Raw genomic sequence first — 25959 nt, 5'->3', positions numbered from 1 at the left:
GGCTTGGTGTTCTTGCATTCCTTTCTACACGTGCCAGGCGATTTGATTTTTTTTTTTTTGTAGGGGGGGGGGGGCTTAAAGAAATGTCGGCTTGAGCCCTCCCCCCCCCCCCCACACACACACACACAAAAAAATGAATACATAAATAGATGAATAAATAAATAAATAATAGAATAAATAGAAGAATAGAAGAAGAAAAAACTCTACAACCACTAATATTTTGTTTTTAATCGTTAATGTGTTTTATCTATATACGTGTGGATGAGTGACAATCGGTTTCAAATTGATAAATCTCAAAGTTACCACTTGTTAAAAAAAGCGAAAACAAAAATCAAAATTATAGTGTAACAAAGATGATTGTGTGCAAATGTCAAAATTACAAAAAACAAAAATATATTTTAAAAATCTACGTAATTACCACATGCCTCTTCAGTGATTTAATACAGAGATGATAATAAATTATATTTATCTTAATACTTTTCACAATCAAAGAAGGGAAAAGAAAAATATGATATTAATTAGCATAACTATACATAGGGAGACACGAAATAACGAATTAGCATTTTCTATATCAAGAAGAATCAAGAAATTGAACAACGGTCCTATCCCATTCAAGCCCCCAAAACGATGAATAAAGTGGTCCCCGCCCGCCCTTATAAACTTAGTATGCCCCTCGACCCCCCCCCCCCCCCCCCACTGGAGACAAACGCTCCGTTTTTGTTATAATTGTGCTCATATTGTTTAGGCCTTTGTTTACTTGCTGAGTGAAAGTTGATATAAAAACGAATACCCGTCCGATTTATGAGAGGCGTGTCTTTTTACAACTCTTAAAATGGTTTCCTAGCAATTATGATATGAAACCAATCCACTTAATCACTCATAAATAAGAAAGAATAAAAAGAATAAGGGGGAGAAAAAAAATCTTCCTTCCCAGAATGTTTCTTAGGTTTATGGTGTACAGGAGGCTTCCTTGAAGTTGCCTATTAATCATGTTCGGTTTGCTTGTATTTTGATAGGTTGTGCCTTGAATCGCATTACGTGAAAACCAATCAAGCTTTCAAATTATTTTACTTTCCACACGGGGCCCATCTACAATAAGGTTTGAGGCTTGATCAGCAATGGCGGATCCAGAGGGCACAGGAAAAGTGCTCCCAATCCCCCCCCCCCCCCCAAAAAAAAAAAAAGTAAAAGAAGACCGAAAATGACTAGGAAGAAGACAGCTTGTGACCCCTTATTACTTTGTCAGAGAATGTTTGAGCCGAAACCGCACACCCAAAGCCTGACGACTTTGGTATTACCATCATAATAGGCCATATCTATATTGCTTAATTGTTAAGGAACTTTTGGACTTGTACCCCCCCCCCCCCCTCCCTCTGCCAGAGAATGATGGATCTGCCACTGAAGAGATCTTGTGTATGTTGAATTCATTGATATTGATTTTAGATGGTTGTAGAGGCTCACTCACAGAATAACAGCTCCCATTATGCTATCGCAATATTTTTTAAATTTCAAAGAAAAGTTATCTTTTACTGCAATAGACCCAGTCGTTTCTCACATTTTACAAATTACCCATACGTGATAAAAATAAGTCGTCTTTGTTTCACTCAGATGCTTGGCAGGGATCTCATCAATGTGCAGTCACTGCGGCGGATCGGATCCACATTTTGTTCTCCCTCTTCTTCTTTTTCCCCTTCCCCTTCCCCCTTTTGATGTTGTTGTTCCTTGTCACAAAATGTTCGGACTTCTGCCCCCTCCCCCCTCCCCCTCTCCACCCCAGAATCCTGGATACACCATTGAATGGACTTTTTGTTTCTAGACTTACATCCAACGTGCCTATTCATAATACGAGCTTGCTCGATGACAATGGATTGGAAACAAAATATGAGAGGCTGTCATTTAATTCTACTTTCTATTCTATTTTTGAAGAATATTTACTTTCCGTATAAGAGGCACGTCAAAAGCAACACTAGTAATAATTATGAAGAACTCCTGAGACAAGATGGCCAGAGTATTTATACTGGTCGTTATTCTTGTTTTTCACATGCGTTCGAACCATGTTTTCGCATCGGGGAATGAGACTGATGATTGCTATGATGATAAGTTTGGCGCTCGATCTTCACCAGGTGAGAAAGTGTCCTGAAATTGTATATATCGTCTGTGCCAAATTAGTTGCAATGTATATGATATAGTCACATACTAAAATATGAAGTGCTTGTTATAAATATGATGATGTTAGCGGTGATGTTGTATCTGAATAAAGATTTATTTCAAAAATAATTACAAAATATAACGAAATATGCTATTGATCAATGTTCATACCATTGATTATTAAATTTCAAATACATTCAGTTAGGTTGGTGTAATTTTTTTAGTCGTGATGAATATTTTGATTGTGGGCAGGGTGTGGCGGGGAGGATAGGGTCGTACATGTATGAAATTTACATTTTCTCTTAGATAACCGAGATTTATACCAATGATTAATTTCAAACAAATTTAGTTAGGGTGGTGTAATTTTTAGTCTTGATGAATATTGGGATTGTGGGCAGGGTTTTTTTTTGGGGGGGGGGGGGGGGATGGGGTTGATGATTGTACATGTATGAGGTTTACATTTTCTCTTAAACCGAGATTCGATCATACCAATGATTAATTTCAAATAAATTTAGTTGGGGTGGTGTTATTTTTTAGTCATGATGAATATTATGATTGTGGTCAGGGTTTGGCGGGGAGGATAAGGGGTTGATGGTTGTACATGTATGATATTTACATGTTTTCTTAGATAACCGAAGAGGAGAGGGGGTTCATATTTGGCCGTTGAGGGGGTATGGTGTAGTAGGCGTGTAGTGTCCCTTTTATATAAAGGGACACTATAGGCGTGCTGTGTGTAAACTCTCACTCATATGCTCAGTATTACTTTTTTTTCCTCGGCTTTTCTACCCGGCTGTGCTTCATGGATCTCCCATTCTATTTATGAGCTACAAAAGCATGCAGGAGAATAGAAAGAAGAAGAAGAAGAAGAGGGGAAAAGGATGCAGAAGATGAAATAGAAGTAGAAGAAGCTATCTAGAAGAAGAAGAAGAAGAAGAAGAAGAAGAAGAAGAAGAGTAAGAAGAAGAAGAAGAAGAAGAAGAAGAAGAGGAAGAAGAAGAAGAAGAAGAAGAAGAAGAAGAAAAGAAGGAGAAGAAGAAGAAGAAGAAGAAGAAGAAGAAAAAGAAGAAGAAGAAGAAGAAAAAGAAGAAGAAGAAGAAGAAAAAGAAGAAGAAGAAAAGAAGAAGAAGAAGAAAAAGAAGAAGGAGAAGAAGAAAAAGAAGAAGGAGAAGAAGAAGAAGAAGAAGAAGAAGAAGAAAAGGATGAAGATGATGAAGAAGAAGTAAAAGGGGAAGAAGAAGGAGGAGAATATTCATCTTGATTATTATTATCTTCATATCTTCATTTATCAGAGTTTCCATACCTCGGCTGCTACCATTCTGGCTGTTTAATCTCAGATTGTGGAATCTACAACAACTCAAACATGGATATTACTACCTGTACAAACAGATGCGCAAAGACCAACTGCGCATTCGCCGGGCTTCGTCATGGAATGGTTTGCCTATGTGGAAGTTTCTTATGTGATCAGCCCCATGCAGACACACGCGCATGTGATAACCTATGTGGTATACCGTGCGATGGTACACATCAGTTTGGCAATTTTCAGCTGTGTGGAGGCAGGACGCATGTACAGGTTTATGAAGGCAAGTCAGTACCATGCAGGGGGATTACTTATAACAAGATTGTAAAGATTTTCGATAAATAATCAAATTGAAAATCGATTCTACAGCTTTGATTGTCTATTTACATTTTTGACATGAGCGAACATTACCCGGTTGCTCAGTGTTAGAGCAGTGGTCTCGTAACCGGGACGTCCCGGCCGCGAATTTGCGATTCCCAAACCATTCAGCTATGGGAAACATTTTGAGCAACGTGATTGGTTAAAAAAGTTATAAAGACACGCCCACATCGACGCGAGCCATCTCATCATGGCGGTGCGAATGTGTCTGGGGCACTGAACTCTACGATTTTTCCGTAGAGATCAGTGGTCTGGGGCCAAGTCCGAGTGAACCATCAAATCTTCAAAATGATTTTCCAAATCTGCATGTAGACTAAGTAGATATTTAGACCCTGTATTTAATTATTTTATTATAAAGTCGCCATGATCAGATCCATGTCTATGACTTTTGGAAAGATGTTTGCATGAATGGGCTGCACATAAACAATGGATAACAGTGGGCCTGTATGTGCCTGTAGCTAGCTCGCGTGTGAAGTGCATTGTACCTAACAACATAGCGTATATGTGCAGTCCTGAGTCAGTGTTCTCATTCCCGTCACTTTTTTTTCTCGCCTCGAGTCTCACTGACCCATCTCTCTCTATGCGTTACTGATACACACCTTCAGTAGCAGAATTCTAAGGCATGTGAGTAGTTTGCAGGCACATACCTGTGCAAAATACAGAGTCTGAATCGTGAGACTACAGTAGGCCATTTCATGTAGATAGACTTCCCTCAGACATGATATCTTTCGTAAAGTGCCAAATTAGAGTCTGTGCTTGCAGACTAACATTGTGAGTGTTTGTGTGTCTGTGTCAGCTGTGAGCGAGCCCGAGCGTGCAGTAAATGACGTAATATTTATTTCTTCTCTCGACCAATCACGTTGCTCATAAAGTCTCCTATAGCTGAATGGTTTGGGAATCGCAAATTCGCGTCCCGGCCCCCGGGTTCGAAACTAATTAGTCAAAAGTGCCTCTTGGTATGGCATTAATCCTCATTGCCAAGTCCCTCGGAGGTGACATAAAGCCATCGGTCCACTGGTTGCTTATTAACAGCATACATAATGTTGTTTTAGCAGTCAGGTGAAACGGACAAACAAACACTGACGTATACTTCATCCGAACATAATTCTATTTAGGGTATTGAAATTGCCCTTCAGGTGATTTTCAAAACTATTTGCCAACGTTTTATATGCAAACATTGATCCAGGCGCCATGGAACTTTGTTCACAAACTGAGAGGGGGGGGGGGGCGTCGTCGAAAAGAGGGGTACTTTCACACAGAACCTAGTTTGACAAGAATGTATAAGCCATTGCAAAGAGACCTAGACCTACTGCGCCCCTTACCTATTGATTGAATTATTTCTATCATCTATGGTAACTGGCTTTTTATAATCAGAAATCGAGTAAGCCTAAATGAAGCAGGCGTTAAACTGCAAAGAGATGAATTAGCGAGCAAGCAAATTCGAGAAGGTTTGAAGATAAAAACACTCATCGTGATGGAAAGTCTAAAATGTTTTGGATCTAAAGTGTCATGTTATCTATATGTCACGATTTCTTTTCAGTCGAGCAATCAGTTTACTTATTTTAATGTGAAATTTATTAACGTCATGGCCTATTTTACCAATTGCATCTAATATCACATCCCCAACTTAATTAATTTTCCAATTTTTGTCCAATGCCTACTGATTATCTAATTGTTTCATTGAATATTGTTGTTTGATTGGTTTGTTTCAGTCAAGCGCTGGACAACCGAAACAAATCTAGCAACAGATGAATTTAGTGAGTGGTTTTTATAATATCAAAATTAAGGAGTATACTAATCCTGTTATTTTACATGCTATTTAATATATCCAATGAATACCAATTTGAAACTTGTATTTCCTTTAATCTTTCATTACTGTTTATACGAGCATGGCAATAGGGATGAGTAAAACTTAATTTTAATTTAATTATTAATTTTCTTAAGGAAATTGTATTGTATTGTATCTTTTGTTCTGCACTTCTGTACGTTGTATGCACATGTGCACCACTATACCGAGGAACGGGGATTCCCCCATCATGCCCATAATTAGTATTGTATTCAGGAAGATAATCTGGACCAATAAAAATCATTTTGTACTTATCTATATATTATAGCAACAAATGTTACCGAGGACATAGTTGAGAGGAGTCTCGCTGACCTTTCAACCCAAACAACAGACCAATCAGCATCATCTCCCCAGGGCATGCAGGATGGCAACCAATGCACGCTAGATCCCACTCAACTCCAGGACAATACAACAACCATCTTTCCTTATAAGGTGATAACAATCATACTTTCAATACTCATCATCCTGATTTGCTGTGCGTTCGTAATATCCCGATGCCAGCGTCGACATCGTCGGCAGAGTCGGATGAGAAAGAAATTTTTCAAGCAATCATCGAAGAGAGTTGAAACAGAGTCGAATCGGAGTGACTGCAATGAGCGCGGTAATGACGAGATTCCAAGCGACCTAATTTACCAGGACATGTACATCAACGCTCCCCTCAGCTCCACACATCATCCGTCCATGACAATCGAAACGAACGCCTTGATACACGACCACCCACACGACCACGACTACGATGCTTCTCGGTCTCCGATCAATCACGAGTACTTTGATGTGACGAAGTTTTCTCATACCGGTGGGCCGTGGGTTGATGTCGATCCGGGTAATGATCTGAAGATATTGGTTTCCATGACAACATCATCACCCCCAGATGGAAGATTCACTGATGATTCATACCACCCATCGGGTTCCACTAATTCTCCGCGCGATCATCCTTACGACATGGTACCGCGACGCACTGAACATCGTCATCATCATCATCATCATCCTCATCATCAGAAGTTAGCTGATAACACATGCTGTGACAGAGGATGCAGCGAGTGGCCCGTTCCCACTGCATTGGACCTTTCTAATTACCAGAACATTTGAGAGTGGTGCACTAGCTAAAGAGACGGAAGTGGAAGTGGTTGTTAAAGAGTAATTTGTTATTCTTATAATTATTATGGGGGAGGGGTAGTGAAGCTTTGGGGCTCGGGCTCTTGCATTCATGTTGAACATGTGCCTCGGAAAAAGAATGGGTGTCTATATTATAGTTTTAATGTGAAATAAGGACTACCAGAAGACTTTGTATCAAGTGGCGTCTGGAGTAAACATTTATATCTGAGGGATCTAGTTGAAATGTGAGATTACGAATACCGGAAGATTTTCGTATCGAATGGCGTCGGGAGTAGACATTTATAATATTATATCTAAGGGATCACCCTTTGCTTTACGAAATTAGGGGAAGTAACGTATAAAATGTTATAGGCTACTTGAGGAAAAGTCTTAAATCAAGTCAAGGTTACCATAATTTTGATTGTGACTGTAAAATAATGAGTGTCTATATATTAATAGTTCAAATGTGAGATACGAATACCGGAAGTTTTTTTAGTTAACATTTAAAGGGTGGGGAAGCTTTGGGCCCGGGCTCTTGCATTTATATTGAACATGTGCCTCGCAAAAAGAATGTGTGTCTATATTATAGTTTTAATTTGAAATAAGGACTACCAGAAGATTTGTTATCGACTGGCGTCGGGAGCAGACATTTATATCTCAGGGATCACCCTTTGCTTTACAAAATTACGGGAAGTTATAAGGCTACTTTGGGAAAGAATCTGTAATCAAATAAAGTTTACCACAATTTCGATTGTGACTTAAAAGAATGAGTGTATATATTTAGTTGACATGTGAGATTATGAATACCGGAAGATTTTTTTTTCGACTTCCGCTTTTTTAGAGTAAACATTTACATCTGAGGGATCACCCTTTGCTTCACAAAACTTTAGGAAGCAACGGATTAGATGTTATAAGGTACTTAAGGGAAGAATCTTAAATTAAGTCAAGTTTACCAACATCTTGATTGAGACTGTAAAATAATGGTTTTTTAAATAGATCAAATGTGAAATTAGGAATACCGGGATATTTTGTTTTGGTCTGGCGTCGAGAATAAACATTCACATGTTGAGGAACGTTAAAACAAACAGCGTTGAGATGCATTCTTATGTTATGTTTCACATTACGAATTATCAATTTAGGCGAACAACATTTTAATTTATACTGCAGATTAATTATACGAATTATACTTCATTTGACTTTTACCTCCTTGATTTATTTATTTATTTATTTATTTCGTCTCAGAGGATGAAGAGGATATATGAAGTATAGAGAGAAAAAGACAGAGAGAGAGAGAGAGAGAGAGAGAGAGAGAGAGAGGGGAGAAGAGAGAGTAAGGGGAGGGAGATCTTAATCAACCCCAAAACAGACTCAGAGCACACTCACACCAATCCATTTCCCTCTCTCACAATATCTCCCACAGTACCTCATTCTCACCCATCAGCATTCACCGGCCCCCTCCCTCGGCCATATTTCACACACATAACTCACACCCATGGTTATGTTGCTACATTCATGAATGCCCAACACCCTTTCCCATACCCTTAAACCTCATACGCACACGCGCCTTCTTAATCCACCCATCACCCCCAACCTCACTTATCCCAACTTAAACCAGAATCACTCTTACCAACGTACTTGTCTACCACTCACCCTCACACAACCTCAATCCAAAACTAACCCACACCTCTCTACTTCTCACCCATGCACCTACCACTTTCCCCACCCTCATTTATCCCAACTTATCCCACATTCACCTACTCCTACCAACGTACTTGCCTAACACTCCCCACCCTACCCCCATCCCAAACTAACCCACGCCTCTCTACTCCTCCCATACCCATGCATCTACCACTTACCCCACCCTTTTAACCCACACTCCTACTTCCACTCCACTCCCACTCACTACACCCTCACCCATCCTAAACTAACCCACACCCGTGAGGCCTACTCCACCCTACCCACACTCGCGGCTACCCCTCACATCACCCTCCCACTGTCTTCCCCCATACACCCCATATGGGTTGAAAGGCCAGGAAACACATAAATCGAAGGCAAAACAAGGAAATTGACGTTTTGTTCAATTTATTGCAAAGGTGCCGTGGCAAAATCACATATTCTATAAATAAAAATCTTTACATAAATATATGATATGAAATTACGTTGCGCATACTATGTGCAAACATTAAAACAATTACCTTCCTATATGATAATCAGGTTACAAATGAAACAAAGTTTAGGCTTACATAAACTATCGCGTTTTCTATTAATACTGTAGAAACAATTCGACAATTTGTAATGTTAACAAATTCGAACAATCTACTTTTAACAATAGCTAATCATTCCTAAAAATGTAGCTTCCATGCATCATATTTTTCACAAGCTACAAACATGTACGTATTGCATTATACACATGTACTTTAAGAGGAGCATATTGTGCTTTATACATGCCTGTGCGTGGTCACAATTAACACATCAATATCTGTTTAAATATTTATTTTCTTTGACCTCCCTTCCTGCTCACATAGTGCACAAATCCTATAGCATTAAACAACAAATTTGCGACTACAAAGAACTGATGAAAAAGACTGTTGTAAAACTTACCTACAAATATGTTATAAGTCAATTGAGCCATGTTTTATGCAAATACATGATCTACATATACACTGCACTCCAAATATTATATCAAGTCAACTATTGTGGCGTTAAAATAACAACTCTTTGATGAAAAAAAAAAATTATGCAACAGGATCTAGGATGGTCAGAGGGGATGGGGATATCAGAAGACGCCGAAGGACTAATATCATGAAAATTACAAATGGACTAGAGAACTTGTCGATTCAAAAGTGACAGGCCACCACTTTTCTCAATGTGGACTCATCGATGTAGTACGTATATTTAGTGTACCTCCTAACGTTCTTTTCCATGCTTTGCATATCTGTACACATGTTTAGATAGGCAATATATCAACAAACAAAAGCATTTTCATAGTCCACATGATAGAATATATTATCATTCAGTCTTTCTAAAGAACCTCAATTTCTTGTTATTACGAGTTCGAAACGAGGAGGAAGATGTTATATTTTAAGTAGATCATTTCCTTTCTTACCTGGCTCTGTTTCTGGACAAATTAAGTTTAACTCGGTCGAAAGTCATATCAATCATATAATGATACGAACTTAAAGATAAGCTTGAGTTCTTGTAATAATACACAATATATTCACACGGAATCCAACAGAACTTACACTGAATGTTTTAGATTAAAAATAAATAACATGTGTCAAACGATTTTGGTAGAAAATGTATGGGGCCAAGTTATGAGCATAGAAAGATAAGGAAATCAAGGTAAGCAGGCCCGACATCCTGTGCTTAACACAGGTCACTATGTGCAATTGAGAGATGTGGATTTCATCGAAGATGATTATCAGAATTATTTTTAGAGGTTGATGCTATTTTACTGGTTCATACAATCAATCTGCTGAAGGATTAACAACATTTTGTAGCCATGTTTTCTTGACATACGATGCAAATACCAGAGCTCAAGATTAGCTTTAAGCATGTTCCTCTCGGGAAACCTTATATGAAATCAAAGCCATTTTAGACATTCTTATTGTATCCGGACTCTCCGGGGAAATTATCCCGCGATAGAGCTTTTTGTAACGGTTCCGGCTATAATTTCTGGAAAACATAATCTGTTAGACTGTCGGTAAACCAGCTCAAAGGCAATTTCAATACCTTATTATACATATATCTCATGGGAATCGTGTTAGGATTGCGTAATACATGGTTGTAATGTTCGCAGACTGACAAGGTATCGGAGAGTGCCTTCGGCTGATTCCTCGAAAGTCTTTGCGATCGTCCTCCTAATTCTCCTTCAATAATCATTATTATAATCAGTCACATTCATTATATATGGGGTCATGTTGGGTCAAGAGTGAGAGGTCGATTCTGTCTGGATATCCAAGCCTTCCAGACTTAGGCTTGCGACCAACGGGCGGCTTCATGGGAGCTTCATACTTGGGACTGGGACCTTCCTGATCACTGCCCTTCGTAAACGACAGATCTGTGTAAACCTGGTCTCCCCCAATTATGTTTTCTGGTACCTCCAAGTTCATGTATATCAGTTCACCAGGAGCTTCATTTCCAGGGGTCTCTGTGGACTTCCTAGGAGGTGAGGTGAGATTAAGGTACGCTGATGCTGTTTTAGGAGAACCTGTTCCCTTTGAAGTAGGCTGTTCACTCGAGTCACTAATCGTCATCCTCTCTAGTTTTCTAAGTCGATGGCACCGATAGAGGCCTAACAGCAGGAACAGTACATACGACGCCGCCAAGATTGCTCCAAGTACTATTGAGACAGGAGAGATTGTGCGACTGTTTTGAGCGGAAGACACTGAATTAACAGTCGAACCATGATAGACATGTTCTGGATGTCCCAATGAGGATGTTGGGGTCAATTTGGCCTTCGATATCAAAGCACCTGCAAGAAAAATAATACATAGCTTCATTATAATACATTATTCTTGTGCTTATGATCTTGTCGCTAACAATCCTATAACATTTTTTCTTAATCTCAAATGTAGGGATGTTGGCGAGATTGGCAAGATATTCCCCCCCCCCCCCACCCTCGAAGGAGGGGGGAGTGGGGATGTCAATTATTGGATATTTTATAATCAATTCCATCGTGCCTGATTACATTATTCATCATTCAGTACCTTAGTAGCTACCGAGAGAAGTCCTGACACAACACAATCGCAAAAACGTTCGAAAAATCTACCTACCCTTATCATTGATCTTTTGAAACTACAATGACGTATGCCCTTATCCGAACACGAGTTCATTCAATGAAAGTCTTTGCGATCATGTAAGATCTGACGAGGACCACAATACAACATTGCAGTTACCTGTACCTTTGCACATGACTCCGACATCCTGACTATGTGGACAGCTGTTCGCTTCCAAAGATGTGAAGACACAGCCAATCAGGATGTTCTCTGATCCAAGACAGGAGATACCTTCCAGAAAGACCATTCCGATTCCTTCACCGAACGCTGCATTATGTAGCACGTCTGAAGCATCCGTGAACCCCAGCATTCTACATACCACGTCGGCTTCTCTCAAGTCCCATCCAACACCACACAACGTCCCCCAGGATGTGTTGTAGAACATCTCAACCCTTCCTTCATTCCTGCTTCTTCCATCGACAAGACGAACTTCAAAATGCTCAATCGTGGTGTCTAATGAAAAGCAGATCGTTTTAAAAGATTAGCAAACCGTGGTGTGAGACACACACATGGGGAAGTTCAAAGCATGTCCCCCAAGTTACTAAGTATTAGAAAATGTGTTATGGAATTGTGAAACATAATATGTTGACATTTTTAAAAAATACATCATTTTTCATTTGGTGTTTTGTCTGATTCAGGTATGGCTATCAGCGTGATAAACTCACCAGATATACTGAAAGGTAAAATGACGTAGGTGCCGTATACAGCAACAACAACAATTTCAACAACATTAATAATGATGATATCAATGATCACGATAACGATGATGATGATGGTGATGATTATGATGATGATAATAATACTAATACTAATACATGTACCAGTGATAAATTTATTGTTCCTAAAATACATAACATATTCATGAATCAAAGAGACTATCATTGGGACGACAAATCAAAGAGAAGATGAAGTTGAATTTCGTATCATAAATGCAATAAGTGCGAATGTATATAGGGCTAAAATGCTGGACAGAATTTTGAAATCTCAGAAACTATTAGCTGTAACCCTTTTAGAAAAGTATATAGCCCTTTAATGGAAGAAAATGTATACACTTTGATATCAATTGAACCATTAATAAATGGAATTTAAATCATACTGACTTTAGGAGAACACATCGCCATTATTGACAGCTATCTTAACGTCAGCAGGTAAGATTATATGTGAGAAACGGGGTATAGTATTGGATTACATTAGAATAGACGAAAGTTAGGCTATACTGAATGGGATTTTAAAAATCAATTTGGTCAGTGGATCATTACGTTGACATGGTACCTTCTCCCTTGGGAAACTACTCTAAATAGTATAGTATTAATGACTGCTTTGAGAGAAATAGTTGTTTTTATAATCTCAAGAGAAGGTTAGAATCGTGCTATTGCCCGAGGCGTGCCGAGGGCAATAGCCCACTTGTAACCTTCCCGAGAGCGTATAAAAACAACTATTTCTCGAATATTAAAGCAGTCATTAATACTTTCATATGCCGAAAAAAAAGACTCAACTTATGACACCACCTTGGCCTTTATCTAGTTTATCTGCACGGTTGTTTTTCATGAGTGTATCTTTGAGAGTAGACTAAAAAATAAAAAATAAAAATCAAACAACTTTTGTCGAAGATGGGACTCGATCTCTAGCGCCTCAACGATGATTTGACTTAAATCACCGCCGTAGACCGCTCGGCCATTGCGCATTGATACCAAATCTTGCAGTTTTATCTGATCTATACATTAAAATGGATTGAAAACGGCTTCGCGTGCTGGATGCTTCAAGGCAGCTCCATTAAAGCCCTTCTTTTACTTTTGCAATGCATTGGCACCAACTTAGATCAAGATCTATCGGCAGATGTTGTTTTTGGAAGTTTATTTTCGTCTTCATGTAAACAATGCAAGATAAAATTGTCGGTAAGATCGATCGAAATGCAATTGTATTGAAATTACCGACCAATTCATCGCACACGTACGGTATCCTCGATCGCTCAGACCATTTTTTAACATGTCAACCTATGGGTATTTCACCAAGACTGAACTTTTTTCCCGGTAACCATGGTTACTGGGATTTTAGAACTATTTTTTAGAACTATTACATGGGTTTGGAATTTTACCGGGAATTTTACAGGAATAGTTAAAGTTTATGAATGCATTTTCGACCAATCAGATGGCTGGATTCCTTAAGTGAGGTATATAAAGCATATTATTATAGGTCCTCTATAAATAAAGAAGACCCTTAAAACAAAAAATATGTATTAGTCATTTTGTGAGTTGAAACAAATGGGAAAATTGACCGGCAACACGTCACAGTGACATTAGTGATTCGGTCAATTTGACGTACCCATACAGTGATTACAATTTCAAACGATTCCGATAACCTTCTTCTTGTCCGATTTCGTTCTAACTTTCACCAGTCTACATGCCTCTCTGACTTTCCAGCTTTCTTTTAGGGGAGTTATCTATTAAGTTTGGATTTTCCTGTAATACGTCCCCTCTATAACGTTTGGATTCCATGAATATAATCTCACCATTAGCACAGACAGCACCAGCGTCTTCGCTATGTCCACAATCATGATTCTCATATCCATTGTGGAAGCATTCAGCGAGGTTGCGTTCTGTCCCAAGGCATCTGACATTGTCAAAAATGATGCTTCCAGAACCTGGTCCGTATTCAGCGCTCGCGACTGCTCTCACTGCGATCTGAAAGCCAAGCATTCTGCATACAACTCTGGCGTCGTTCAAATCCCAGGAATCATCACAAACTGTTCCCCAAGAACCGTTAAAAAACACCTCAACGCGACCTTCTAAGGCGGTTTGTCCACCAACTAGACGAACTTGAAGATCTGGATCTAAATAAAAGAATAAATAAATACTAGGTCGCGAGTCGTAGGTATTAGGCTTATTTTACTAATTGTAATCAAGTATCAAGTATCAAGTATCAAGTTTATTTGTCTTCCAGAAAAGACATGTGACAAAATATAATAGATTATAATCATAACAGTATAATGTAGAATACAGAAAGACGAGGAGACCTTGGTTGAAGCACAGCTTGTTAAGTTAAGGCCCCCTCATATGATGTGACAAAGATAACTGATCATGAATACAACAACAAAATTAATATACAAATATACACTGCCTTGAGAGGTTCTGGTTAAAACTATGCGCAAGAGGTGACTCCAATAGTACTATTTGCTGAGGGGCGCAGCCCCGAAGCAAATGGTACTTTTGGAGTCACCGAGGCCCATAGTTTAACCAGTACCTCGAATAGAAGGCATGGTATATTTGTTTTATATCCTGCATCAAAAATTTATTTAAAAAAAAAAACTAAAAAAAAAAAACATTTTTGGGAAAAAAAAATTTAGAACAAAAAAATGTCAATTTTTATCTAAAAAAGATTTAAAATATTTTGTTTTCATTGAATTAAGATTTTAAAAAAAAATTGATTCAATTCAAAAAAAAAATTCACATTTTTTTTTCAACTCCCAAATAGTAAACCAAAATAGTACTCTCATATAGTACTTTCTAAAAATAGCTCAAATATTTTTGGTCATGTGACGAGCTCTCAACCAATCAGAAGCCAACAAATTTTTGATGCAGGATATAATATGGAATATATAAAACTATTTACAAAATACTCTCAGAGAACAACTACCAAACGAAGCATCGACCACAGCGTGGATGACTACAACAAGTATACCTAAAGATGCACACATCCCCATCACACCGGGTGAGCTAACAAACTCACCGTATATGTGAAAAAAAATGTATCATTATGAGCAAAAATCAACCCACCCATGGGAGGGCGATCTAATATGGACAAACCCAAGCTGACACCAAATCGAGACATTAATTAGTTATTGCTCTCTGAGTGCAGAGGTCAAGAACGACAAGTAGGAATATATGGTATATGTACCGATGAGAAAGAAGAAGAAAAAAGAAAAAGGATAAGGGGATTATGTCAAAGTCAAGAAATAACAAAAAATAGATCGAGAGTAGAGTTAAATATGCTACAGTACACGAAAAATAAAGCTTGTTAACACATTAATGTGTCATCGACATACTTGTGAAATAAATATGGCTTAAGTCTACGTTTAAAAACTGAGATACTTGAAGCATTTGTTATAGTAGTAACAAGTGAATTCCAGAACCTGGGGCCAGTGGACATTAGAGTATTCAGAGTCCTTGTCCTTGCATATATGGTAAATGGAGAGCAGAAGCCTGTCTAGTATTATAGCTGTGAATTTTGTTATTTCTTTTAAAGATTTGAGCAAGGGCAGGAGGGAGGTCCCCAGAGTGAATGCTAATCAACATGTATTAAGCTTTTCAATATGTTTTTGAGCTTTGGCAGCAAATGTTTGCTCGTTAAAGATAAACTTGAGTTCTGGTAAAAAAAGAAAATGAATTCTCACAGAATCTAACGAAACTTACACTGAATGTTCAAGATTACAAATAAAGGTCATGTGCCAAACAATTTTGGAAGAAAATGTATACTGGCTGAGTAATGAGCATAGAAAGATAAGGAAATCAGGGTAGTACTAGCCCCGACACCATGTGTGTTGTCCCATATACACACCATTACTTACATGCTATATGATCAACTTTTCCGATCCATTCCACACCTTTTCTTTCACAATGCAATCGCATTACCAAAACTCAAGTTTATCTTTAAATGTCGTGTGCTTATTGGTTGATCCATTACTTCATTTATCATCATCCCCTGAGTATTCCGACTTGTCTATACATTACAGGAGTAAAGAAGGTCGCCATCCTTGAAAGCTTTGCCGGCCATTCACCAAAAATTGATTTTGTATCCATATTTTCCCCCAACAGGATGTTGATATCAACCTCCTCGTCACAAATTTCATATAAATAGGTTTCAACATGCCGGTTAGAGCTAACCGAGAACAGTACTATATGACCTAAATGTACAATGATAAATCGCTCCCAAATCGCTCCCCATTTATGATTATCCCCTGATCTGGATTTCTCACTTGTCTATTCATTAATGGAGTCGAGAAGGTCACCACCCTTGAGTGCTTAGCTGGCCACTCGTCAGAAATTGATTTTTTTTTAAAATCCATATTATTGCGAACAGGATGTTTATATCAACCCCTCGTCACAAATTCATATAATATATGAATTTGTGACGAGGGGGTTGATCATGCCGGTTAGAGCACACCGATAATTATATAACCTAAATGCTTCTGGGACATTTTGACGATTTTGGGAGGGGCGGACGTCGCCTCATTCAGAAAACAAAAACGAATATCAGGTGGTCTAGGCACCTCCTCCTCCCATCCATTTCCCCTTTTCCTTTCTCCCTTTCCTCGCCTTTTATTTATCCTTTTTTTTTTGCCACCACGAGAAGGGGAGAGGGGAAGGGGGCACGTGCTCCCGCGGGTCACAATTGAAACGTATTTTTTTTTATTCCTGTGCTTGCCCAACAAAGCAGTATGCACGTGCCCAACTCGAACAGGGTTGGTCAATCTTTCTTGAACAATGGCACTTTCCCCTGAAGCTACGCCATTGTAATAAAACGTATTAAAGGACGAAATATTGATGGATTGAAGGCGAGTAATTCTAGACATCATGAGCAGGTCAATCGCGTAGAGATCATGAAATAACGTGAACAAATCGCTAGGTAAAAGATTATTTTAGTGTAAGCTGAAAAAACTTTAGCTATAACAATTTTAGAAAAGTATATAGCCCTTTAGTGGAAGAACAATAAATATGTAATTGATATATATTGAACCATTAATAAAGGAAATTTAAAGCATACTGACTTTAGGAGAACACATATCGCCATTATTGACAGCTTTTTTTTTTTTAAAGCATAAGCAGTGTAAGATAATTTATGAGAAGCGAGGTATATAGTATTGAATTAGTTTAGAATAGACAAAAGTCATACTGAATGGGATAGATTATAAAAACAAACAATTCGTTCTTGTTTTCACGAAGTGACGGTAGTGAGGAAAATCGTAACGCAAAGTGAATGCAATTTTTTTTCACTACCGTCACTTCGTGAAAACAGCGACGAATTTTGTGATGGATTATGACGTTGACATGGTGCTTTTTCCCTTGGAAAACTACTCTAAATATAGCATATTATTATAGGTCCTCTAAAAAAGAGAAAGACCGTCCTAAGTTATACATTTGGAATACAAAAGGATACTTTAGTCATTTTGGGAGTTGAAACAAATGTAGACGTTAGCGATTCGGTAAATTTGAGGATTACAACTTCGAACAATCATAACTTTCTTCTTTTTCTCCAATTTCATTCTAACTTTCACCAGTCTGTATGCTTCTCTATTTTTCCTGCTTTCTTTTCAGGCGAGTATTCTATTAAGTTTGGATTTTCCTTGAATACGTCACCCTCTTTAAAAAACCTTTGAGTTCCATGAGCATAATCTCACCATTAGCGCAGACAGCACCAGCGTCTTCGCTATGTCCAGAATCATGAATCTGATCAGCTATCCATTTAAAAGAGAATGATTGGTATGCCGTTTTGAGAGCACACAACGCCCGCATCCTCGTTACGTTGACAATATTATGAACTTCAAACGCAATTGGCCCGAATTCACAAAGCAAGGTTTGAGCTCAGACCAAGGTTTGAGCTCAAACCTCCTTATGTTTCGCCAAACCTCCTTTTATTCTTTACAAACCAGGTTTGTAAAAAACGCGTAAAATGCGTCATATGACGTACGAAAACCAAGGTTTGTCGACAAACCTCCTTTGAGAATTCGGGCCATTGTGGATGCTCTCTCCTAGATCAAACTTCATTAGATCAGATCACTCTGCAGTGGTCATTATGTACGAAGATGCTGCCCGAGCCTTCGCCACATTTTGTATAATCAGTATGAGTATATCAGTATCTCACCATTAGCGCAGACAGCACCAGCCTCTTCGCTATGTCCACAATTATGATTCTCATATCCCCTGTGGGTGCATTCATCAAGGTTGCGTTCTGTCCCAAGGCATCTGACTTCATCAAGAATGATGCTTCCAGAACCTGGTCCGTATTCAGCGCTCGTGACTGCTCTCACTGCGGTCTCAAAGCCAAGCATTCTGCATACAACTCTGACGTCGTTCAAGTCCCAGCCATCATCGCAAACTGTTCCCCAAGAACCTTCAAAGAGCACTTCAACGCGACCTTCTAAGGCGGTTCGTCCACCAACTAGACGAACTTGCATAAAATTATATGAATGATGAATAAAAGAATAAATACATAATGGGGGTGGGGGTGGGAGTTGTAAGTATTTAGGCTATTATACTAACTGTAATTAACATGTATTAAGCATTTCAATGTGATTTTGAGCCATTGCAGGAAAATCTTGCCGGCTAAATTGCGTGAACTTATTAATTCATTCATTACCTCATTCATCCACAGTATAATTATGCTCTAAGATTTCTGACTTGTCTATACATTACAGGAATGGAGAAGGTCGTCATCCCTGAGAGCCTAGCCGGCCATTCACCAAAAATGATTTTGCATCCATATTTTCTAGAAGACGGTGATTGGTATCCCGTTTTCAGAGCACACAACGCCTGCATCGTCGTTACGTTGAAAATTATGAACTTTCAACCCATCGTGACTGCACTCTCCTAGATCAGTATCCGGTCCACTGCTGTGGATAATGATCCAGGAATAAATTGCCTCTGCCTTCGCTTTACTTTACATAATCCGTATGAGTACAAGAATAATATCTCACCATTAGCGCAGACAGCACCAGCGTCTTCGCTGTGTACACAATTATGAATCTCATATCCATTGTGGGAGCATTCAGCAAGGTTGCGTTCTGTCCCAAGGCATTCGACGTCATCAAGAATGATGCTTCCAGAACCTTCACCGTATCCAGCACTTGAGACTGCTCTCATTGCGGTCTGAAAGCCAAGCATTCTGCATACAACTCTGGCGTCGTCCAAGTCCCAGAAATCATCGCAAACTGTTCCCCAAGAACCGTTAAAGACCACCTCAACGCGACCTTCTAAGGCGGTTTGTCCATCAACTAGACGAACTTGAAGATCGGGATCTAAACAAATTAATAAATAAATAATGGGGCGGGAGTTGTAAGTATTTAGGCTTATTAGACTAACTGTAATTAACACGTATTAAGCATGTGATTCTGTGCCATGGCAGGAAAAAGGTTCCTGCTAAATGCCGTGTACTTATTTATTGATCCATTACTTCATTTCAAGTTCAAGTACAAGTTCATTTCATTCAAAACCACACAAAACATGTAATATTTTACATAAAAAAGAAACTGGTAATAGTACATTAATCAAAATTATATTAACTTGATTACTTTATAAACAATGAATAGTTTTAGGACCCCTTTACTCTTTAGAAGCTAAGCTTGTGAGCGGGGCCCTATAGTGAACAAAATACATACATTAACAATATGGCAACGTAAATAAAAAGAATGTACCGTATATACAAGGGATGGAAACACTAAGCTACAGAATATAGATACACAAATAATCACACCTAAGATTTCTGACTTGTCTTACAGGAATGAAGAAGGTCGCCATCTTTGAGAGCTTAGACGGCCATTAGCCTAGAATTGATTTTGTATCCATATTTTCGAGGACATAATGTTGATATAAACCTCCTCGTCACAATTTGTATTTTAATATGTTCAACATGCCGGTTAGAGCTCACCAATAACTACATTAACTATAATGATAATTCGCTCCCAAATCGCTCCCCCTTTGTTAATGAGTAAACAATAAACGTTTCGAGTCCCACTTTTGCACTAACATCCTTTGGCAAGAAGTTTATCTGCGTTTGCCACTCTCCACCCAGATGATGTAAGCTAATTTGGTACCTGGTAGGAGGAAATTCCTCCAGTGTCAGAGCGCCGGAACGCCTCACCTGGGCCGCTCGGGCAATGCCGGGGTAATTATAGTACAGCGCTAAGAAACATAAGCATTAAAGTTTTATAAATGTTACTATTATTATGCTTATTATCATTAAAAGGCATGGAAAGTCGTGTAAGTTTATGACATGCACTCAACGCCTTTGTCTTATTGTTAGAATAATAATTCAGTTACTATTGTTTTTAGGTTCGACTTTAACGATATCATCTAAACGCTAACTATTCTACTTCATTGATGCAACTTACGTTCAGAAGTGTATCAGTGTCCGGAATGATTTATATGCAGAACTGCAACGTGTTAATCTTTTAAATGTGGTCATGCACTTGGATCTTTAGTTTAATTGATTATACCATGCATATAGTTCATCGTTTTGATTGGGGTCTGATCAGCTAGCCCTATTGTTAAAAGAGAATGATTGGTATACCGTTTCGAGAGCACACAACGCCCGCATCCTCGTTATGTTGACAATCATGAACTTCAAACCCACGGTGACTGCACTCTCCTAGATCGGTCTCCAGTCCACTGCAGTGAACATTATCCAGGAAGATACTGCCTGAGCCTTCGCCATATGATGCATAACCAGTGGACATCGATGCGTTCTCAAAGCCAAGCATTTTACAGACGACTGTTGCAGCTTGGATATCCCACCCGTCATCGCAGACAGTACCCCAGACACCATTATGACGAACCTCTACTCGACCACTGTAGATGTCAGGTCCTCCAATTAGACGTACATCCAGACCAAAGGCACAGGGAACTTGTTAGACAAAAGAAAGAATGTTGAATCCATCTTGAAAAAGAGAGACTCTCAGTGCCTAGAATCAGTGGACTACGTTTATTTCCCTTTCATGAATAATAATACCAATACTTCTATATACGTCTATTAAATACTATGACCACTGCCACGACTATTACAACTTTTATAGGTACTACCTCTTATACAACAACTACTACTACTACTACTACTACTACTACTACTTCTACTTCTACTACTTCTACTAAAACTACTACTACAACTGCAATTACTATTAATGTTATTGTTATCATTAGTACTACTACTAATTTGTTAATGCTTTATAATCCTCCTAGACGCTTTAAGAACATCCGATTCTCAATTGATTGTTGTTCCGAAAAGTAAGGATCCTGGGGGATCGGTCATTTGCACACGCTGGACCTCACCTATGGAATCAATTGCCACAACATATTCGTTATATTTCAAGTGTAGATTGCTTTAAACATGCCTTCAAAACTTATTTGTTTAAAGCGGCTTTCCAGCAGATTTAAATTTACTTTCACATTGTTGTTGTTCATTTTTTGTGTATTTTTGTGTACTTATAGTTTTTCTTCTCCATACGCCTCGAACACAGTCATGTGGAGTTGGCGCATTACAAATACTCTATATTATTATTAATTTTACTATTATTGTTGTTATTATTATTATTATCTGTAATGAAAGTTGTTGGAAATGTGCATATTTATCCTTTTATAACTTGAATGAACAAATCATGAAGAATTTCATGTGTGAAGGTCATATATTTCCCTTAAAGTCAAAGGTTAAAATTATGATTGACATGTACATTCAAAGTACTGAAACCTTGAGTTCGAAATTATGATAACGCAGTCAAGTGGCCATCTGAAGTGATAAGAAAAACATCTTGACTGAATATTTTTTTTTTTTTACCAAACTTCCTTGTATCCAGAGCATTCAGAATTATGGGGCTTTTTTTAAGTCAAATCTGGAGGCAAAGAGGATAGTTGAAACATTGATTCATCCTTAATTATTAAATGTCAAATTATAAGCCTGAAAATTTAGTTTGGTCTTAGCTCAGCGAACATTGCACATAGACATAGGTAATACAGTAATGTAGGCAACTACTATCTGCATTAATGCATTGCACATGCTTGTTGTTGTTGTTGTTTATATTTCCGAAATCAGATACAAATATTATACATAGTAAAATATACAAAATGAAATAATTATACATGTACATAGACAAAAACCGGTGGGAAGCCCAATTCAGCAATGTTTATAGAACACTTCTGTTCTTCCTTGGCTTTCTTACACTACAATATTAACATAAAAGCAACATAAAGTATAATAGAAACAAAACATAAATACAAGCTTTTAAAAATACCAAAGCAACAAAATTCTAAAATAACATCATACGCGCGCACGCACGCACACACAAACACACACACACGAACACACACACCCACACACGCGCACACGCACACACACACCCACACATACGCACACACACACAGTTATGCAAAAGTCATTTGAGTTTAAGGAAGTGTGTTAAGAAAAATAATCAGTTATTAGGGTATGGAAGGATCTTAATGAGTTACATTTCGGATGTATTCTGGTAGTTGGTTACATTGTGTCGCCCCCCCCCCCCCCTAGAAGAATGTTCTTTTGCAATTTTTTAGGGAGATCTAGATTTCGGGACGAGCGAAATAAATAATTATACGTGCGATATTTGATATTATTTGACATATAAGACGGAGTGTAATTATTTAATATCTTAAAAATCATAGTACATAAATGCTTTTTGTAACGGCAGTCTATAAAGTCCCAATTTAAAGTAGTATGAACATGTTGATTGGATGTATGACAGTATGAGAATAAGGATTTACTTTCATTATCACACGGCCGCCCTGTTGTGAAAGTGAAAGAGAGGATTTAGTTGTGCGCGTAAATTGGCCTAGGGTCCAGGGGCTTTACCCCGGCGGGGATCAAGGGACTGAGCCCCGGACGCTCAGGGTTGTTAGGCATTGAAAACGGTCAGATGAGCATCCAGGGACCCGCCCTGGTTGGCTCAGAGGTTTTAGGCATTTAATTACGGTCAGATGACAATATTTGATACCTAATTTGTGACACTGGCAGGTCATTCATTTTCTCTCTTACTAATGGAGGCGGGAGGGGGGGGGCTTGAGCCCCCGAGCTCCGCCTTTCTGCTGGCCCTGACATGAAGGCTTCTAAATAAGCATATTTTTCGCCCGACTGTAAATTTAGAGATCTCCAATTTTTCAACAAATGCATACAAAGGTATGATTCACACAAAATTGCAAAAAATACCTACAAATCATGTTATTTCAGCAACATTTGTAAATCACTGGTATCCAATTAGAAATACCCCCCCCCCTCTATCAGTACGTGTTCAGGGGCTCGTGTCTTCTCACCCCTTTAATAAAAAACACAGCTTCTCATCCTCTTACAATATTTCCACGATATATGAGCGTATCGCTGTTATAGAAACCTCAATTGATAAATACAGGAATGTTTAGGAAATTTAATTCCAGTTAACCTTCCCTTTCTTTGAAAGGAATGTATTTTATATATGATTCAATACAGGTTTTATTCTTTTAATGTTTTTTTTCATTTTACAAAATACAAACCATCTTTACTGGGGGCGAGCACCCCCTGCCCCTGCCCCCCCCCCCCACTTCTAGCGCCTAATCTTATGAGTGACCCTTTCACTGTATGTTGGGATTACAGTCTATATTGAGGAATCGATGTTAAACGGATTCAATGTTAATCTATATTATCTCTTTTTTGTCAGCGACCTCAACTACAGTCACACATTACTACTACTAGGCCTACTACTACTACTACTACTACTACTACTACTACTACTACTAACACTACTACTACTACTACTACTACTACTACTATTACAACTACTACTACTACTACTACTCATACATTAGACAAAGTAATTTTCGATACAAAATGATAATTATTGTTATCTTTCATTCATGAGTCAAGATTTAATTTTTCCGAAAAGGGATTAAAGAAATATTTTCGTGAGTGTGTCCGATTTATAGCCAACATTGTTGAACATTTTTAGTTTGAATTGCACTTGAATTTTTACCCGAGTAAATCAAGGAACTCAATATCGGAAGTAGCTATATCCGAAATGAAACTAACCGTCAAATATGTACTTTCAGGGATTCTAAATTGTTTTTTTTTAACAATATCATATAACTTTCAACACCACATACCAGGCATACTCAGGGTTTACAAAACATGGGGGCTGTGGACAAGAATGTTTCTGAATACCAAACGTTGGGTGACCGTCATTGTGTATTTGGGACTGTGAGCCAGTTCGCTCACCCCGGTTGGTCACACGATAGCTTATCGAGTATTCGCATGTGCTTGCCCAACAAATTAGCAATATTTGTGTGCCCAACTCAAACCTGGTTGGCCAATCTCTCCTTTAAAATGGCACCTCCCCACTGTAGCTACGCCGTGTACTACTAACCGATTTAAAGAACGAAATACTGATGGTATGAAGGTGAGTAATTCTATTTTCTAGACGAATCAAAATCATTTTCTGCATTATATGCAGGTCAATCTTTCAGAGATCATGCAATAATGTGGCAAAATTGCTAGAGGATGAAATATTGCTAAATGGTTACACAGTTTTGTCAATGTGACGCACGTTGGTTTATATTTACATTAACATCTGTGATAAACAAAACCATTTGTTAAAAGGAATATACACGTATTTATTTGATCGTTAATTCGATAAATAATAGCTTTAATCAATCAATAGGATATAATCTTACATTAAACTAAATATTGAGGAATCAAGACTAACTAACAACAGTAATCAACAGTTAAAAGTAGTTGTATTGCTCGTTAATAAATCTGACTTTGATTTAATAGAACTCCTGTAATAAAGAAATCTGCCCGTATGATAAATAAAATCAAACCCAATCAGCTCACGTATAGGACTGATAGCTGACATAATTTCATAACCAAAACTCTCACTAAAACTTACTTCTCATGCTCAGGGCGATTATAATCACCACGGGATAAAACACCAAGGCCTTCATCCTCATCCTCATCAAAATCCAGATCAGATCAGATGCCGAATGACTGATTAAAAAAAGAAAGATTATAAGACATCTACCGAAAGGTCGAGTTCGATGTTTATCAGCCCATCAAAGCAAGGATGTGAAGGCAAGAATAGACTAAATACATTTTAGTCTTTATTTCCTCAATCGAGTTCAACGCGTTATAATAATCTGGAGGAATGGGAAAATTATCAAAATGCCAAACCACTTAAGATATACTTAGAGGTAATGATACTGTGCATGCTCTACACTCAAAACAAAATATGAGGAAAGAAACTTTGCCATTACATTGTAGTCTGCACATACAGACTCATTACACACAAAAAAATCAAAACACAGAGCCATGATAGTAGATTAACAACAACAGGTACTCGGGTCAATATGGGGTTCGGCCCAAATATTGCAAAAAATGGTTTTACAACGGTTTCGGTAGTGTTTGACATCAGGAACACAAACTAAATATCTAAAAAAATCGAACCCCCGAAAATTGTTTTTCTTTTTTCTTCAAAATGGCGTCTAAGTGGGCCGCTAATACTTTAAATTAGCGACAAATCGTGATACATCCATCTTTGTGATGGTATTTTAGTGTCTATGCCTTGGCTCTGGGGTCGAAGAATCCATCCATATTACTTAAATGGGTTATGGCCATCAGGACACCTAGAAATCCAAGATGACCATTCAATCATGATCTATATA

At 38.2% G+C, this 25959-nt stretch overlaps 1 protein-coding gene across 1 annotated transcript; it reads right to left on the bottom strand.

Annotated features, from left to right (window-relative positions):
• Nucleotides 1-11156: 11156 nt before the first annotated feature.
• On the bottom strand, nt 11157-25400 carry LOC592954 (deleted in malignant brain tumors 1 protein-like). The gene is made up of 8 exons (XM_030978861.1): nt 25188-25400; nt 20825-21157; nt 19233-19553; nt 18401-18706; nt 17910-17993; nt 14052-14366; nt 11677-11995; nt 11157-11238 (listed from the first exon to the last, which is right to left on the bottom strand). The coding sequence occupies exons 1-8, from the start codon at nt 25252-25254 to the stop codon at nt 11157-11159; spliced, it is 1827 nt and encodes a 608-aa protein (XP_030834721.1). The 5' UTR covers nt 25255-25400.
• Between the last annotated feature and the right edge of the window lie 559 nt (nt 25401-25959).

Source organism: Strongylocentrotus purpuratus, unplaced genomic scaffold (assembly GCF_000002235.5).
Source record: "Strongylocentrotus purpuratus isolate Spur 01 unplaced genomic scaffold, Spur_5.0 spur5_scaffold_1, whole genome shotgun sequence".
NCBI classification, from domain to species: Eukaryota; Metazoa; Echinodermata; class Echinoidea; order Camarodonta; family Strongylocentrotidae; genus Strongylocentrotus; species Strongylocentrotus purpuratus.
The sequence above is the reverse complement of the archived record's forward strand: the minus strand, read 5'-3'. Positions and strand labels throughout refer to the sequence as shown.

What these genes read in the sequence shown, in the direction of transcription:
- LOC592954 (XM_030978861.1), bottom strand. Translation starts at nt 25,254, where the DNA reads ATGAGGATGAGGATGAAGGCCTTGGTGTTTTATCCCGTGGTGATTATA. An exon ending in TGGTGCTGTCTGTGCTAATG is followed by an intron (nt 11,996 to 14,051) that starts GTGAGATTATAT and finishes GCTTTTCATTAG; the next exon opens with ACACCACGATTGAGCATTTT. An exon ending in AGTCAGGATGTCGGAGTCAT is followed by an intron (nt 11,239 to 11,676) that starts GTGCAAAGGTAC and finishes TTTTTCTTGCAG; the next exon opens with GTGCTTTGATATCGAAGGCC.